Here is an 18,793-nt window from a genome sequence, read left to right on the forward strand (position 1 = left end):
ACAGACTAGACCCGGTAAACAGCGTTCTGACTAGTTGTACATATCTGTGACAGTTGCATAGGTCCTATTTGCAAAACGGGGAAATGCCTCTGGACCGGAGACAGAGACATCAATATGACCTTTTGGACAGACCTCAACTTATACCTCATCAACTAACTGAAATATGGGAAATCATTGCAAGGATGCTGGAGTGAGATTATGTTACTGATTATCTTGGGTACTTTCTCATCACCATCCCATTTTACTTGTTTAACGGAACGCAAGTAATGGAGTTAGTTAATCCCAAGTAGCGTTTGTGCATGTCTCTTTGGAACTGGCAAGCTGCGTGTACTCTGCTTGACTGAAAGTTAGAAAAAGAAAAGGGAGTAACTGTTCACATTTTACAGAAAGATTATAGGATTTATTAATTTCAATTTTCAGAAGACATATAGATGCCTAAACTCGGCACGTATAGTTGGCATCCTAGGGTAATCGAACCTGATCTTACTTGATGCATTTATGTCCAGGCATTGTAGGAAAAATTACAAAAGAATTAAAATGTTGATACCTTTGTTGTTTAAGACGGCTTTCTATGGCGGTTATTTTTCCATGGAATGTGGCCCTCTTAAGTGTGAATGAATAGAGAGGCAGTTGAGATGTACTTTAGCTATTCCGTCTCTGATAAGAACGAGAAGAGAGCTGGAGGAGAGTGCGGTTTTTGCAGTTTACATACCCTCTCTCCAAAGCGCTTTATGTGAGTGTGAGAATTTTGGAAGCATTTTGTGACGCCGCAATATTGCCAACTTGGCTTAAGGCAAACACTAAAGATGGCCAAATAGTGGCATCCCATTGACGTTAATGACCCAAATAAGCATCACCTATATGTGGTTTTGTCTCTAACATTATCTTAAACTCCAAATTTCTGAATTATACAGTCAGTCGATTCGGGTAGGAATAAAGCGGCAGAGACAATTTGCTCCTCCATGATTACTTTCAAATTGATGAGCTTAGAACAACGAACGGGGGAGTGTCCTTCTACAACATAAAATACAGCCAGGTTAGTACTAGAAGGGCTTTTTCCTTCTTGAAATAACTGACTGATATTTTTTAGCAACTTTAAGTTATCCGAATCTAATTTCTGACCAATTAATTACCATTTAACTCAATTAATACATCTTTTTGTAAGGCCACAAGTTAGGATGTCTTTAAAAGAAGGAGTGAGCCTAAATACTTTATGCTAATGTCAAAGCCATTTGAGGGGTATTTAGCGCAGATAATTTTCATCGCCTGCCCCTCTATATAGTCACCACAATGATAAAAATGATTGACCCGACTCCAATGCTGGCATGACTCATGCTGCTATCGAGTAGCACGCCATCTTATTTCATCATCGTAGGTAAAAACGGTTCCGTAACTGTAGCATCAAACTCCCTATCAAAATTTTCAGCTCGACAAAGCTATGCAATCCAGTGTTTGCAAACTTTAAAAGATTAGCTAAATCAAGCACAAGGCTTAAATGAAGTAAATTTCTGAATGAATAGTCTTTGATACATCAGCACATCTGACCATTACCGAACACGTTTGCATTGTCATATGTTCATCTAAACTGTTAATTGAGATAATTGTAGAAGAACTAAAGTGCAAAGCTCTGAATCGTTTATCAAATGAGGATGAGAATCGGCTTGAATTAGTGATGTTTTGACAAAGCCCGTCATCTAGTGAGCCGGGTACTTGTCCTCTACGCCACTTCAACGTCCATGACGAGAACACATGCACATATGGGAAGCCTCACTTGACGCCGAAACCTCCTCGCCAGTGTTTCTTTGCTCAGCATTATTTGGGGGTAAATCATATTCTGACTTCATCCATTACCAAACATTGGATACTGTACTTTTGCTCTCTAATGGATTTTATACATTCCAACCTGATGAAACTTTATATCTGTGGAAAAGTTTCGTTAGGAATAAACTGACAAAATAAACATAAAACATGTGAGCACACTTGGCTATCCATTAAATGTCGCCTCTTCTCTGCCAATCTGAACCATTGAGTCATTTCTCTCCTGTTTACGAAAGTTGAATACCTTACAAATATGGTAGGCATAAATAAAAAGGTAGGCCTCATACTGAACCATGTAGAGACTTGAAGGTACACTAGTGAGGTGAATAGCCACCTTCGGATGCACAAGGGCTGCCAAAAAAGCCTTATGATTCAGTTACTACTTCCTGTTAGTCTTATTCCGAAAAGGCCGTATAAATAATAATTACAAACCTACACTCTATGAGTGGTTCGAAACTTGAATTTTCCTTCATTCCAAACTAACGTGTCCTCTGGCTTTATGCCGCCTTTCGTCTACATCTTTGCGTATCTCAGTATGACAATCTGTCCTATTAGAACTACCAAAGTGCTTAAAAGAATTTTTGTTCCCCACTACATGTAGTACGGTGAAGGCAAGGTTATAATCAACTTAAGTGGAGTAGGAGGTGTGAGATCAAGTTCTACCTTGCACCAATACAGATCTTGGTATAATGCTTATCAGGATTGGTTATTTTCGGTAACAGAGTACATCTAGTATAAAAGTCCTTCCAGATTGAAACATTCTGCTGTGATGAGGTTCACATAGAAACTCGCCTGAAAAGTTACATTCAAACATGTGCCACAGGTGCCTGCATGTCATAAGTTAGCTATCCCACTTTAAGGTCTCATTCCTCGATAAATCACACCAAAAATTGCTAAAAACAATGAATAATCACACCGGGAGTTTTCGTCAGACTTCATATAATTGGCAAAACGTTTTGTTCATCATTACCTTTCTTCCTTTCTTAATTGGAATGCAAAATAAGCTCCAAGAAGCGCAATTAGACTGGGAGCCAGATCTCAACACGGATTAAGTGAAGTGGGGCGGGAAGGCCAATGAAATTGCTCTCATTATTAAGGCTGTCTAACTAGCAGACGAGTAATGTTGTCCAGACCATTTCAGAGGTCGGAATTTGCTCTTTTTCACCGTGTGATTTATGACCACATGAAAGTGTATTTGGGATAACTGGCAGTGCACGAAGTAATTGTGAATAAAAAACTCTAAAAGTTAGAGACTCTTGTGTACGTTGAAAGAAACAATTTGGCTAATCCCCCATACCATTTTCACATCATCAAAAAAGAACTAAAAGAAAAAGTGGGCCTCCATGAGCGTAAAATTTTGATTTGTTACAAAACGTTACCTTCTAGTTCGGCTAAGAGCATCAGTGTGAATTAGAACGAAGCTCCTATAAAAATTGTCTCATGTGTGCCATATTACAGACCAAATGAACGAGTCCGTTCCGGTTAACATACTCAAAAAAATTTTCCATGCCTCTGTCTACTACACCCTGTGTCTGCTACCAGCAGGATTTCTTTTGCACAGCAAGACTTTTTTTGTTGAAACGCATTTGTTAGCATATGTGCATAAAGTGGAAGTGTTTGTCACTCCATTGGACTAAGGAGACGTCTCATTTGCACGGATGACCTTGAGACGAGAAATGTATCCACACAATTTCATCGCTGAGGTTAGGCATATCCGAAAGGCACATGGGTGATGGGACAGGCCTGTTATCTGGCCTCTGTGATTGTGCAAATCCATTCCCCCTCTACCTTGAGTTAACGAAGTTTCGTGCCCATAAGAATTAAGTCACCATTCACTGATGCTTGTCTTAATGCAGTGAATATGCCAAACTTGATTATAATCAGGTATCACGTTAATCTAGAACTGACATGTCAGCATATTTCAGTAATGTCTAGTGGGATTCGTTTACATCTTCATCAACTTGGGAAGTCTTGGAAGCTAGGCAAATGAATAACAGTAGGTTTGAATGACTACCAATTTGTTTTACACTTCCTTCACGCTCTAAAAACGCGCAGTTGGAAAAGGAATGTTTGCTGACTGACTTGGGATACGAAACGGTTTTTGTATTTCAGCCTTTACCAGAAATGAACAAAAATATTGGATGGTTATCCCCAAAGCAATTTATTCACTAGCGACTCTATGCTTCTAGGGCAAGTATCACTTCGTACTTAGAAGTTGTTTACCAGGTGCCATCCGCCTAATGAAAACGACACAGAAACGGCTGAGATTGGGTCAATATAATGCAGTTCACCTCGGAAACAGTCAAGATTGTTCAGTCAGTTAAAAGAAATCCTATTTATTGAAGAAAACCTATCTACCTACCCGTAGGGAGAAGTTACTGTCGCATCCTCATTCCCTCGTCCCTTACTTCTCCAAGTGGTAGCTACCACCTTTTCGTGGCTTCTGGACTAGACGGCTACATGCAAAATTAGACACTAGGGAAATGGGTGAGACAGAAACGGAGGTGGCCGTGACTGGGTTATTGCCTCCAAGTGAAAAAAGGCTTCGATAAAGTGAAATTCCTAAGCTTGTGACTCCTTAGGAAAGGATTGTAGATTGCAACGCTGATTAGTTCCGTCCATAAGTCTTGATTTTTGTACTAACCTTCTATTGTTATGCAGTTTTTATTATAAAAACCACGCAGCCTCCTTTGGATTCCTTCTGTATTGTGCACGAAGACACACCTAGATGCACCAAAGGGCACCTTTTAAAACTTGGACGGTGAATTCCCTTTCAATATCAACAGCGCATACTTCATTTGCATAGGGCGCCTCCCTGTATTTCCTTCTATCTTTTTTTTTAAATGCGTCTACCTCTATTCTTATTTTCAAGCAAGGGACACGTATTCGAAGAACACATTACACCCACCAGAAAGAAATAGAAGAGTAGGTTTATGCTGGCACTCAGGGGAGGTAAATAGATTATAAAAACTTGACCTGGCTCCAAAATAGGCTTCTTTTTAAAAGGTAAGAATAGTAATCCACACACGCAGTTATTTGTTGTCATCAAGATGTTCCGAAGTCCCTTCATTTCAGTCACCTATGCTCAGTTTTTCCCTTCACTACGCAAAAAATTCCACTAAACTTTGGTACAGATTCGCTTTCTGATGAGATTGTCTTCATAGCTAATTCGTCTTTACCAACTATAAAAAAATACATTACTATAAGATTTTAAAGTCATGGTGACAAAGCTGTTAAATACAGTTGTCCGACTTTATTTACCCAGCGGAAGAACCGATATACTTGCATGATAATGAAAAAATAGATGTTCAACAGACAGCATACTGATTTCTTTCATCGAAGCGATATTGCTTCATCCTGGTTAAAGCATCGAATCGCATGCTTTGAAGGGATTTTATTTCCCTTTTATGACTAAAGCTCAAAATACTTTGTGCACAGACAGTCTTGCCCATAACTCCAACTGCTCCTGTGTGTACTCGTGGATATGACTGCCTACACCCCACCTAAGGGTAATGCATGCACATGTCTAGCCTGCTCCAAGTCATCTGCAATGTCGAGTTTCACGACGACAAGAGAGCATTGGCCTTCTAGCAGCAAGCTCCATAAAGGTACTTCGGCACAAACAAAAAATTTACATGGTAGACACACCTTTCCTGGTCATTAATCTGCTGACCAATGATGTTTCTCTCTCTGGGTGAGGCCTCTACACTTTCACAGACGATAAAGTGAAATCCACCAGCATCTCACAAATGGTGAGGTACTCGAGATAATTATACAGTCACTTATGTTATCGAATGTTTAACTTAGGCTAACGGTATCAATTATAGCTCTAATTAATGTGGAGGCGGGAATTCCTCAGTGTCTAAGTACCTAAGGGTCCTTCAGCTGAGGGTCACAGGCTAAGACAAAATACCTCTACAGTTCTTTTAGACTGCTACATTTAATTGGAAGATTGAAATGATTAATGAGGAAGAGAGAAGGCGTAATATAGGTACCATTTATTATTTTGTACATTTGAAAGAACTGTCCTTGCTTTAACGTGCAAATATACCGCCTCCAATTCTCAACTTCATGGTATTGTATTGGGATTATCAGCGGCATTGTTATTCTATCTACGCTGAGGAAGGAGTAGAACCCATTCGCAGTATTGCTGCTTTATCTAGCATTCAAATCCATACTTTATTATCGGGTGACAAACAACAGAATTGGAATGGCATTTGCAAATTTACAATTTGCGTGTCATTTGATGACTAGGAGGTATTCCCTAGAACTTGAGCCGAGAAAGAAATAATAGTAAAAGAGGGAACTTAATCTGCATAATCGAGGATATTGATAAATAAGTATAGGCTGTAGATGAATGTGGACTGGACTTGTGCCAAAGCAGCTGAGTAATGGTGATCTAAAAAGGAACTTTCAACAAGGTGTCTCGCCTTCCTCATTGGTTGTACCTTTTGTCATTACAAACACCCATTATGCAGTCAACACTGGAGCAGCCGTGTGCAATGACAAATGGCGTGTCTCGCTCCGCATCTGGTACTCGCCACTACGCATCACTCCAGCAACCACAGAGAAGCCTGGCAAAGTGTAACTTATATTTGGTCAAACTCATGCTTGAGGAGATATAAGACAATATGCTCCAATTCCTCAGTTAACCGAAATAAAGGATGTAGTGTAGAGCCCCGCAACTTCTCCGAAGACGGAAGCATAAATAATACTCGGATCGAATAAGTATTTTCGACGTGCAGCAGAGCCTGGAGGCTGCTCGCATGACCCGGAGGCGGAGCACCTAAATGACAAGTTGTCAAAACAGAGTTAAACAAACAACTACCGGATTAGGGCAACGCTACCTCAATCTGGTGCTTTGGGGTTTGAACTTCAAGACAAATAAGTTTATTCTACTAGCCGTGCTATTGGATTTGTGTTCTATTCTGTGAGCCCGTACAGGTTTTATGGTTTGAGAAGATGCTAGGAACACATTCAACCATATTCTTTGATAGCAAATAGCAATTTGGATTAAGGTACTGAATTCAAATTCCACTAATGGGTGGGTGTTAGGCGTGCTGATTCTATTTAAAAACACAAAACTATGCCACTTTAGTGCACGCTAACCTTACCCGGAAAGGTACTTTTCTGTTTCAGCTGTGCGGAATTTGACATTGCGTGTCGGTTAGGCTTAACCCTCCTATCACCTGCTTGCACATAAGTATAAAACTGTTCCCACTTGGGTAAAAGTACCACCAAAAGTTTATTTTATACTCATTGGGTTAAGGTCTTAGGCTTCAGGGCTGAAAAAACTACCCTGAAAGTAAAAATTGAGAGCAATGTATTAAATTATACAAACAGAACAGTAAAGGATGACACAACTGGGTCTTTCACTATCTATCTGTCTTCCTTTAGGTTCAATATCTAACCTTGTACCATAGAATACATTGCTTTGATGCCGCCTAAGATAAGCATTAAAATAAAGGATGTGATTGGCTCAACAGATAACCCGTCTCAGGGGAAACATAACTATGGAGTAACACATCTGTCGAAGATCCAGCGGCCTTGAATACGAGGTAAACTAGTTTAATGGCTAGCAAAATTTTATTTTTAGCTCATCAAGTGAAAATCTTGGATTGGTGATACATCGAAAACGATGCAACGGAGCGAACAAATTTCACATATTTGTCTGTAAGCGAAACGGATCGCAACTGTCTGCGCAACATTTTCAGTTAGTTTAATCCATACATTAAAGCAGAAATCGACAATTCTAGGTATCAAGAATTGGTTTCTGTTACACTGAAACAACTGCGGTATCATCGCTTAGAAGTCAGATCTCCTCAATATCTTAACAAATCCGCTACGAAAATCTTCAAGGCGAATTGATTACCGCCAATACATTGTTTAGCTGCGCTGCCAAGTGTCATTAGTTCTTGCAAAATGTACTTAGGACATTGTAAAACCGTGACGTACACCAAATCATTGACAATTTTTAAACTCAACCCAACTGTTTGTGGCACGATTTAAGAAGCAGTTATTGCGGAGCGGAGAGGAACGCATAGCACTTTTGGCCGCAAGGTTCAGGGCAGGTAGATCGGGACGTGACAACTATGTGGAGATGTGCGCGAACGTCTAGAGCGTTATCTTTTTCGCAATCTTTGTTTACAACTTTTTTCATTTACAGATGGCATTACACTGCAATGCAATGTTTATTTTCAACCTTGTTCAAGCCAATAAAAAATACAAGGCTTAAAGTGAGATAAGTGAATGACTTGCAATGCATTTGACCCTGTAAGTCACACTTCCCTCACACATGCTAAACTAATAGCGCGGATTATCACCTAAAGCAGGGACATGTTGTTGTTGAACTTCTATTGCTAATCCAAAATCGCTTTTCGTAACTGGATCTTTGTACGATATTGATAGCTTCTTCAGAATTATGTATTATTTCATGAATATACGGTCCCCAGCATTCCCTGTTGGTAAATGCCTATTTCTACGAGTGAATAAGCAACCCTTTGGGATGAGGAAAACACGTAGAGCTCTTCCTCTGACAGGGCGCAGCTGGGCTAACTGTGCAGCGCGCGGTAGTGTACATGAATCCAAAGTTGGACCATTTCTTTTTGGTAACACTTGAGGTGAATTTAATCCCGCATTGACACTAGGTATTGCGAATAAGACTGCAGGGGTTGATTTCAATGAAGGAATTGATTTGCTTCCCTAAAATAAGGAGGTAAAAATGAAGAAACTTCCTCGTCTTAACACCTACTCGAGATAACGCGTCACTTTGAAAGTAGACGAAACTCTCCCAACTGATTATGAATAGCAGCTCTCAAGAAGTATGCTTCATTGAGCTGGCTAAACAAATAACTTCTAAGTCGCCAGGGAAAACACCCCAAACATGCCTCCATCTCGCCCTGCTCCCAATTGTAATGCTTGCCTTTAGTGCTAAGTAATGAATTAACTCATGATTTGGAACATTCCACGACTCAACCAGGCCGTAAAATGCCTCAATGCAGCTGCAGCCAAATCAACGGACGACAACGAGACCCACATGCTTTGGCTGCTACCATTCACAGGCTTTCACGATGAAGAGTTACCTCACTCCCATTGCACAGAGAAAGAAACACCCCGTCCACCACGCCAAATTCAAGCACATCGAGGAAGTGTGGTATGTCCAGCTTGCAAGATAACGCCACAAAAAGTAGGCCAAGTCCACCCCATTAACCAGAACCAATACTGAAAAAGAGTACAGAAAGTGAAAAGTGTAGTACATTGCACACATCCTAATTCTCACACAAAATTAAGTCACATTGAACACGCATTATAGGTGTAATCAAGAAAGAGATGAAGAGGGAGAGAAAGGAAAGAATAGAGGTGAGGATGAGAAAAGGAAGAATACAGCCCAGTGGAGAATGGGACGGTTTAGGCGTCTTTGGAGCGTAGCTTTGGATTTGGGAGACCAAAGGGAAAACACGGGATAGTTGAATATTTACAATTGGAGAGAGGGAGGGAGAAACATGAAAGAGCCGGAGAGAGATGAGGAAAAGAAATGATATGAAAGAAGGCAAGAACAGGGTGATGGGACTGAAAGACCCACATATCACCATCTTTTTTTTCGCCCTCTCCCTTCTCTTTTCCTTTTCTATATGTACAAACAGCGGTGGTTGGGAGAGAGAGAGAGAGACAAAAAGACAAGAGCAGGGGTGAAATCGCTGTGTTACGAGACCAGAGCACCAGTTTGATTTGTCGTAGATTCAGCGGGAGAATGGAAGGAATGGTGGTGATGCTGGAGGTAGGTAGTAGGCAGCGAGGTGGTACCTTTGATCCGCTCCTCCACCTCCATCACCTCTTCCACACCTGCCAGGTCCATTACCACTGGCCTCTGGGAAGAACAAGAGGTAGTTGGATTCGAAGAGTTCACACTGCTGCAAGTCGAAACCGATTGAGAGCAGGGCGTTTCACGAATGAACTCGAACAGGACCTGCGGCGCGAAACCAAATAAATTAACTAGGTGGCCCGGAAAGAGAAGTAGAAAACACGTGTGTAGGCGTTTGGTACAAGGCACACACAGAGAGGGAAATACAGAACACACGGAAGAAGTCGCGAGCTTAATGGTACAATCTATCACACACCTTAAACTCTTCTCCCTTTTTGCCTCTGACCTTGGCTGCGGCGTCCAGTTCGGTTTGGGACAACTCGAGAACCCTTACCGCTAACGGAGTAGCCAGTTGAGTAGACATGGAGGGAGCGAGCACGAGATTTGCGTTGGGAGAGCTCTGGAAGAAAAAAACCAGCAATTGATCTGTCCATTATGGGCTTATGTGAGCTGCCAATCAAGAACCAACCTTTTTGGTGTAACTGCTATAGGACGAGGGCCCATTATCCTTCTTTGGAATGGAGATAAACGGCATAGAGACGCCAGCCTTTGAAGCAGCAAAACGGAAGGGATTTGAACTGCGACACATCATTACTGCGGAACCTGCATGATTGGGAGGAATAATTGGAGGAGGAGAGGAAGGAGGTGGTGACGGATGAAGAAGCGTGGAATTCGAGGTGAGCGTTGGGAGTTCTTCATCATCCTCTTCCTCCTCATCCACCAACTCCTCCTCCTCCTCTTCCTCATTCACTCTGGTAAAATGAGGCGGAGAATTTCGTACCGACGAAGAGGTAGAAGAGGCTGTCGAAGCTGAGGAATCAGAGGAAGAGCCAGAACCAGAGTTCGAATCAGACGTGGAGCAACAGCCTGTGGATGTGACGGCAGTGGAAGATATGCTAGCGGCAGAAGCAGTAGGAGTAGTGGCAGGATCATTCAGGAGTATAAAAAAGGTGTTAAGCCAACACTGGCCAATCTTCTTGGTGAGCACACCACTCTTGGCCTTGATCTTTATCCTGAAATCCTCGAACACAGTTACCGGCTCGTCAAGACGAATGAGGTAGCTACCACTGTTGCTATGATGGGTGGAGCAGGGGATTTGGTATGTGGTCACGTCTGAATGACGATGGCAGTCGTAGTCGGGATTGTCTGTTGTACCAGCAACAGTACCGCTGACAGCAGGGACAGGAGTGATGGTAGCTACGGCGGCAGTAATGGGGGTGACAGAGTTGCCCTGGGAATGAGAGACCTCCTCCATTGAAGTGGGATCGTGGTAGTGATTGATTGACAACCGGTTCTCGTAAGTCGAAATACTCAGTTCGAAACCTGGACAGGAAGAGAAAAACGATGCGCTCTTGATGAGTAGACTAGGGCATAAAAGCAAGAGCATGAGCAAACGCCCGGCTTACTTTGTGCACCATGAAGCTGATGCGGAAGGCCCTCAATGCGAATAGTAGTCAGACGAAGGGGTGTGGGTTCATAGGTGAGGGCGGAGGAGAGGAGACGGCTGTAATATTGAACATAGCGTCGCTGACTGGGGATGGTCACACCCTGACCGTTACGTGTCCGCTTCTCTGCGTACAGCCTTAGCGCCTCCTCGGCGTTCCTTGCCTCCTGCAGTTCCATCAGGCACGCACACACCATCACTCCCGTACGGCCCTGAAGGGGATAAGGCCTTAGCAATAAAGTTTTTGCACCAGCGTACCAATGCCTTAAATAATATGGGTCGATGCGTGACTTTGGGGGAGCAGGCACTGAGATGCATAGGGGCAATCCACACATAAGAACGCAGGCTTGAAAACCGTCACAGGAGGAACACCCACATTAAAATTACTGCAGGTGTGTCATGTAGCACTTATCACTTATGGCCTAGCCGAACTAATGCCTGCTAGGCTAATATGACAAAAGTACGGGTACTCCAAGTCATACCTAAGGCAGATAATTAGAGGGTACAGCAACAAGATCACGCCATCTTTCCAGCACATTAGCATCACATGCGGGAGAGGCTAAAGTACATCCTAGAAAGAGCTTACGATGGAGGGCAGAATCACGGATCATGAATAAATTCGCAAGCACGCACAAGAGCCAAACCGTTTATTTGAGCAAAAATGAAAGTATTTTTGAAACTTTTGAAGCTGATATGCGAAACGATCTGACATGAAAATGTAATACAAACTTAATTTTTTTTTCTCGTACGCTGAATATTGAGAAGTGAATTTCAGCTGCGTATAAAGCCATATCCAGCTCAGCTGAAACAAGAACCTAACTCAGAGTTCAAAGTATAAATGGGTACTTTAATACGAGAGCTTCCATAAAACATGGGCCCGAATCTGCGTATGCTTGCTGAACAGTTGGAGAGACGAATCAGGCAATAGCAGTAGAGGTTGCAGTTTAGGCATCAATCATCCTTATCAGAATACATGGTTTGCAAGGGTTGTATTTTACAGTAAACACGCCATAAAAGTCAAATTGCCAAATATTTTGCGTACATGCATAACCCCACCAATAGGCTTAACTAATATACACCCATATAAAAGCATAACCTAGTGCGTCGAAAGGCCTATCGCTCCTTGTATATGCACTTTTAGCGTCGTGAGTGGGGAGTAAAGGGAGGGAGAAAGAGAGAGCCGTACTGCGCGCATCCACTTGCACGGATTCGCATGTGCGAGAGGGTGGAAGCCTCGGGCTTGTCAGCATGGTGTATTGCATGCACTTCTACGACTAGACGAAGCGCACAACTGCGTACGCTGTTGTGCGCACGGAATACGAAAACGGGGAGGAGAGTGATAGAGGGAGAGCATTGATTAAGAGACCGAGAGAGCATAAGAACAAACAGCACACACGCACGCACGCTCCGCAGTGGCACTGACCGGCACATGGCCGCTACCACCGCTGCCGCCCCCACCCTTGCAGAAGCTCGCGCGTGTGTGTATACGCGACGTCGACACGGCTGCGTAACCTCACGCAGACACGGACGCGCATAATAGCCTGGACGGTCGATATACGCGCGCATGCCTCGCACTGGTCCAATCGCCGAAGTGCATCGGGAACGCGCACACACACGCACGCATGCACTGGAAATTAAAAGTACACACTGACGTTCGCCCGTTGGCTCGCTCCTACCCTCCCTCTCTTGGTCTCGCGTGTAGGCCGCGAAGGTCACTGGCTCTCAATTCAAACACACACACTCGTGCGCACATGAAGTCTGCACTGTGCTTGCACAAGTAAAAATTAATTTAGAAACCTTCGTGCAAATACAGACATCAGTTTGGAGATAAGGTCGCACAAGCGCCGCAGTTACACCCTTAAGTAGTAGTTAGCCCTGCTACCCTGACCCTACCCTCGCTCTCACTCACGGCCAAACAATTCGATGACTTTATTCCTCCTCGTGCAAGACTGATAAGAGGGTATTTTAACTAACTTCGCATTCAAAATCGGCTCGGGGTGCCGCGACTTTTAATCTCGAAAAGTGCGTCTCAAAGTTTTCACAACTATCTTTAGTATTGCGCAAACGTGAGAGCCTAGAGACCTGTTTTGAGGGAAAGCATTCTCCGCAATGCTTCGCGTGACCATAAATACATTGACGACGACCCCAATAATTACAAGGGAGCTTTCACAGACAAATGCCGTTGGAAGACAGAAGCAAGAGCGTGTACGCACGATGCGAATAGAATTACGACTGTGGCGAGGAGGATACGAAAAAAACGACCCTCTTTAAGACACCAAAAGCGCAAATGGTGAGAGTGCCGTTGGGAAACAAGTGACTTTGTGCAATCCAAGATGGGACCAGTGCACCACCAACCCGATAGGCGAGTGGGGCATTGTGTGCAACACGCATATTCTGAGTTTGCTCGAGGAAGCCCAGCACGATGCGTATTTCAAATGTACACATTATGCATGCCAAATGTTCCGCACTGGTGCAAAAAAGCACACACACTAACGCTATGGTAATAGTACTTCACAATATCTGTTTGATTACGTGGTGGTGGTAGTGATGATTCGCTTCACTGCCCCAATCCTTTAGGAAATTAGCCCAAAGCATTGGCTAACCTTGCCGGCCTTGCAGTTGATAGCCACCACGTTCTCGGGATGCTGTTTCAAGAACTCCATGACGTCCTGACAGAGGGCAAGAATTTGCTCAAATTGGGGAGCATTGTGATCGGAGAAGGGATAGCGCACAACTGGCCCCGAGAAGCGATACTCATTGAAATCCCTCTCGTTGCACCTGAAAAAAGAGGGTGGTATTTAAAGGATTCCCGGCTAAACTTAGACAGAAAAATAGGTTTGGTGGCTTGAGGACGTCTCATCGGAGTAAACAATACGTTGACACACGAAAAAGATCAAATTGTCAAATACTCGAGGCAATTCTAAGACCAGAAATTCCACGAAAATTTCATATTTATAAGAGGTAGGATCGAACATTCACGCAGCGGCGAAAGAACTCACAGATGGTAAATCTTGTAGTGGCCCTTATGCCTCATCTCAAAGAACCGTGAGACCTCGTCGATGTGGTTGCGATAGAGACCCTCGATACGTTCCGCAGGAAAGCCCATGGCAATAATGCGTGGGGAGATGTAACTGAGATCCAAATCGAAACCATCAGCTTGAAAACGCTTTTTCTTCTTACTCACCAGCGACTTGAGACGATTGACCATTTTGGCAGGAGGATGCTGTTGCTGTGGGAAGGAGGGATTTTCAAACGTCGGGACAGGCTGCTGATGGTGATCTGAAAAGGTGTTTGAGCTCACGGTAGATCCGCTACAGATGACAATCCCCCCACCACCACCACCAACAGACGCGGCCGCCGTTGCTGTTCCTACGGTTGCGGCCGTGGAGGCCAATGAAGATTGGTTTTTGGTGTGCCACATACAATTCTTCCTTTTTCGTTGCCTAAATAGTAGCAGAAGACATCGTCAATGCACAAATTTTGATAATACCACAACAACCATCTCAGAGGGCTTTAACAATAGAACAGGAGGGAATCACCACAAAGACCTAAACAATGTATTACGACATGAGTCTTTTTAAAGGCAACGTGTACCCAATCAGCCAAGATAAACTAATTCGTAGAAATTGGTGATCTTAAACTGTCAGCTTTATGTGAAGATGCTTGTCACTACTATCACTACTACCATGGTAGCAAGCATAGGCGGGAAAGTGCCGCTCCCATAGAGATAGAGAATACGGAGAGCAATTTATGAGGCGGGCTTGTACTTTCCCACACACACTGGATTCAGGAGAGACGGAGCAGAACAAAGGGGCCATAAAAAATGGATCATTTAAGGAGAGTGGAGGGGGAGCAATGGCGGAGGGTTGAGGTCGTGTGTCTGTGAACAGGGTCAATGCGGTACAAAAGTGTAAAATTACAGTCCACCAATGAGGCCGTATGTCTGTGGGAATGGCATTACTGGGTAACACAGGCACCAAGCCTGCAGCAAAAACAAAATTCCAATAGATGGAGGCGTGCAATCCACTTCCGACCCACTTAATCCAGCCTACCGGCTAGCCATATAACTTTCAACGCTAGCGAGTGGAAAAGTTAGCCAGGCAATGCTGCCCTTGTTTTTGTGCCTGTATCATGACAACTCAAAATTATAACTTAAAAATTGCGAAATGTCAGACTTGAACGTGCTACTTTGCGAAGGGAATAAACTCAAAGTAGAGCAGCTGCGATGCTAAGCAGCCGTACAAAGCAAGTAAGTACTGACAAAACATTTTGTCCAGTACTCAATAGAAGCAGCGCCTAATGGTCACAAAAGATATTAGCTAATTCCAAAAACGGTGCCTGACAAGAAGATAGAAAAACGAATAAGTGCAGACACTGACTAATTTTGGTGTGGTACTAAAACAAGAGCACAAAAATAATTACCTCAGATCCTATGAATAATTTGATCCCACTCAATAACGGTGGTGCGAGACAGTCGTAACAACGAGATTCTTTAGGTAGGAACAAGTTTCTTCAAAAGCGAATCGACTGTTTTAGGAAACGATTAAGGACTGTTAAGCAGACCAAAAGACGGCTAGATGCGCACTAATGGTGTGACGCAACAATACGTTTAAGGCCGGCATCTGCTAGTTAGCCAGTATTATTTGGATTGATCGCAAGCTCACTAAAGGTAAATACAACGCAATTAATCCAAAAGAGTCTACAAGCCCCACACTCGTTTTTTAATCGAAAGACAAATAAGCACAGAATTCCCTGACTAAAGCATAAAGAAGCGTTCATGGACAAAACGTTCCAAGACATTATTTTGCTTGGTGGCGGAATTTTCAACGAATCCTATGAACAGCATTTAATACCAAGCAACCTTCTAGGTTGAATATTGTTTGTTCACTAGCACATCAACTTAACAAGAAATAACAGTAAACACAGCACAACAAACACACCTGTTATGGATGCGAGCGAAGACCAGAGTCGTACGCAAAACGTACTGGTGCACCTATCTATATCCACGGTACACTTCGACGAACTAATTGGGTAGAAATGACAAATCCAATAAGCATCATGCTTCCATTGCATCACCCTTTTAAGGCCATCGTCTAGTGATTTATTAAAATAAACCCCACATATCAGAGATTCAAAAATGCTCGGCCACCGCAAGCGCCGAGAAAAGTAAGCGAAATTGCTCATTCAGATACAAAAGCGGACAATGTCTTAAAGACTGAAATGAGGAAGGGCTCAAAACAACCAAACATCAAGAGAAAACCGGTACACATTAGAAATGGAATTGTTTCCAATATATTTTACTAGAGTAAGTATAATATGAAATTTTACGCATATGAGATGCCTTTGGTACAGCGGATTAAAAATGAACTACATGAACATGTGATGTTTAGAATATCCAAGTTCCACAGAACCTTAATTTACACACGCAAGTTATACTTAGTATGTACTGTATTTATACTGTACACAGACCGGTTCGTTTACCCCAAGATTTATCGGCATTCAAAGTAGTACGGAAGGGCATATATGTAGCGTCCCGAGACTTCCCTGAAGACAAAAGAAGGCACAATACTCGGGCAGAATATGTATATTCAGCACAGAGAAGGTGTCTGGGCTACTGGCATGGCCCGAAGGCCAGCCTACTTGGCGGGATACAAGAAGGTTAATTCAAAGTGGCGCCTCACCAACACCGAGGAACAAATCACCATCGTATTACATATACTACTGGCGTGGAGGGCGGCTAGGAAACCATGACCCTGACCTCAGATCTATGCATTTGTGGCCGCCGAAGAGTTTCTACATGTATGAGGAAGTTCGGGAGAGTGTAGAAAGTTTCCACAGATAATGCAGTATGATATGTGCTGGTTTGACTGTACCTCTTTAGTTGAGAAGCCGTCAGTATATGCGATCCCCGTATCTAGGCGAACACCAATGACCCTTGAAGAGGAAACAAACCCTGAACTCATATAACCTCGTTTTCCTGCACACTTTTGTAACACCTCTCTAATGAAAGATGCCCCCTCTTACCAGTCTACCGTCCCAAGAGAGTGTAAGCAGAAGTGGAATAGATAAGTACTGAATCCTCTACCATTGGATATTAATACTATTATTACCATTATTTCACCATTAGTGGTGATACAATACTTCATTTTGCGATAAATACTGGAGATATTGGCAGACAAAAAAATAATTTGGATTAACAATTCCAGAGAACCTATATCGTAAAAGACTCAGGAGCTCAAAGATTAGGCTTGTAATATGTTATCGAAGTAGAAATGTTCCAAGCTGCATTTAGTACTTTCACAGATGCAAACGAAACTTCTTCAAAGTAGGGCCGATCAATCTTTACCCAATAAAGGTAAAAGATTCCTACGATGCAAGCTCATTATCATCACCATACATCAGTCCGTAAGCATCATCTAGGAGGTTCGAATCAATGCTCAAAGTTTAAGAATCCCTAAAATTCAGGCCGTAGAAATACACGTATTTTTAAAGCCATCAAATATGCGAGTTCCTTTGGTTGTATACAGGAGTGGGGATTTTCAAAATCCGGTGGCATCATTAAGCAATGTAGGTTAGTACCTTAACAATATCGTCTGTACAGCTGAATATACTTCATCCCATACTTAAAGTTTAGTGAAATAAGGACGGACCGGATTGCTACTAGCCGCATTTTGTGTTGTGGAATGACGATTTTCATACTTCCAATCTTAATGCTCCCATGAACTCTGTAGAGCAGAAACTGGAATGGCAAGTTCACGCTCTGGAAACCGGGTACGTATTGTGGCTCCCCAAGACTTCCCAGGAGATGAAAGAAGGCATAGCACTTGGGCAGAATATATATTGCCGACGTACTGTAGGGCTTGGGGCTAAGGACATGGCCAAGAGGCCAGGCCACCCGATGGATGCACAATAGTGAAGTCCTAGCTGGTTTGTTACCAAAACTGCGAGTTAACCAAGCACTTAACATATCACACGTGTACAACTATTTTGCAACTTCAAGATGAGAAGCTACGGTTTGCACTTTGAGGCGTCATCTTTTCGCCTTCTTTTTTACATTAACGATGACCGTAGGATTGTGGCACACAATGAAACATCTGCGTCAAGCTGTTCGCGCATATTTGCTAGCTTAGCCATTGGAGAATAACACGAGTGCCTGAACTATCCAGCATACCAGAAGTGTGTGGACATATATGGACCCAAATATTGGCTCCAAATATCTAAGCGACCACGTGACTGCCAATTTGAACGCACTTTCATGAAAGGTTTGCACAAAAGCTACCCAAATAACCCACACACATCATCAGTAAGAGAACACCAGAATGGAGACATGACAATCAGAGTAGCCATATTGAAAAAACAGGACGCTCAACGCTACTCACTCTGCGCACCTAATTCAGATGTGGACGACCTTCCGTAAAAATTGCCCCGAATTGCTTATGATCAATGGGATCTACTAGACGCTTTTCCTCGCGTCATTTAAGAGTTAGGCACAAAGTGGAGCGAACATCAAGATAGCCATAAAGGTCGGATCTTCATTTAACCAGAAGCTAAATTCAAGGAAGGCTCTAAGACATTTATTATTTTGTTGGGAAAAAACAAGCAATATTATTACATACAAACATTTACAAAGTGAAATATTGAGTTGGTCTGCAGTCTTCAACTGTTCAGTT

The 18,793-nt window shown here is 42.9% G+C and overlaps 1 protein-coding gene across 1 annotated transcript; it reads right to left on the bottom strand. All coding sequences in view use genetic code 11, as the record gives it.

The window, feature by feature from the left end:
• Positions 1-6,462: 6,462 nt before the first annotated feature.
• On the bottom strand, positions 6,463-15,745 carry EGR_01192 (Phosphatidylinositol-3,4,5-trisphosphate 3-phosphatase and dual-specificity protein phosphatase PTEN; the record flags this gene model as incomplete). The annotated part of the gene is made up of 8 exons (XM_024490441.1): positions 6,463-6,604; positions 9,525-9,784; positions 9,936-10,079; positions 10,149-11,002; positions 11,086-11,335; positions 13,727-13,901; positions 14,123-14,566; positions 15,687-15,745. The coding sequence occupies 8 exons, from the start codon at positions 15,743-15,745 to the stop codon at positions 6,463-6,465; spliced, it is 2,328 nt and encodes a 775-aa protein (XP_024355260.1).
• Positions 15,746-18,793: the final 3,048 nt, after the last annotated feature.

This window comes from Echinococcus granulosus (genome assembly GCF_000524195.1).
Source record: "Echinococcus granulosus chromosome Unknown EG_S00004, whole genome shotgun sequence".
NCBI classification, from domain to species: Eukaryota; Metazoa; Platyhelminthes; class Cestoda; order Cyclophyllidea; family Taeniidae; genus Echinococcus; species Echinococcus granulosus.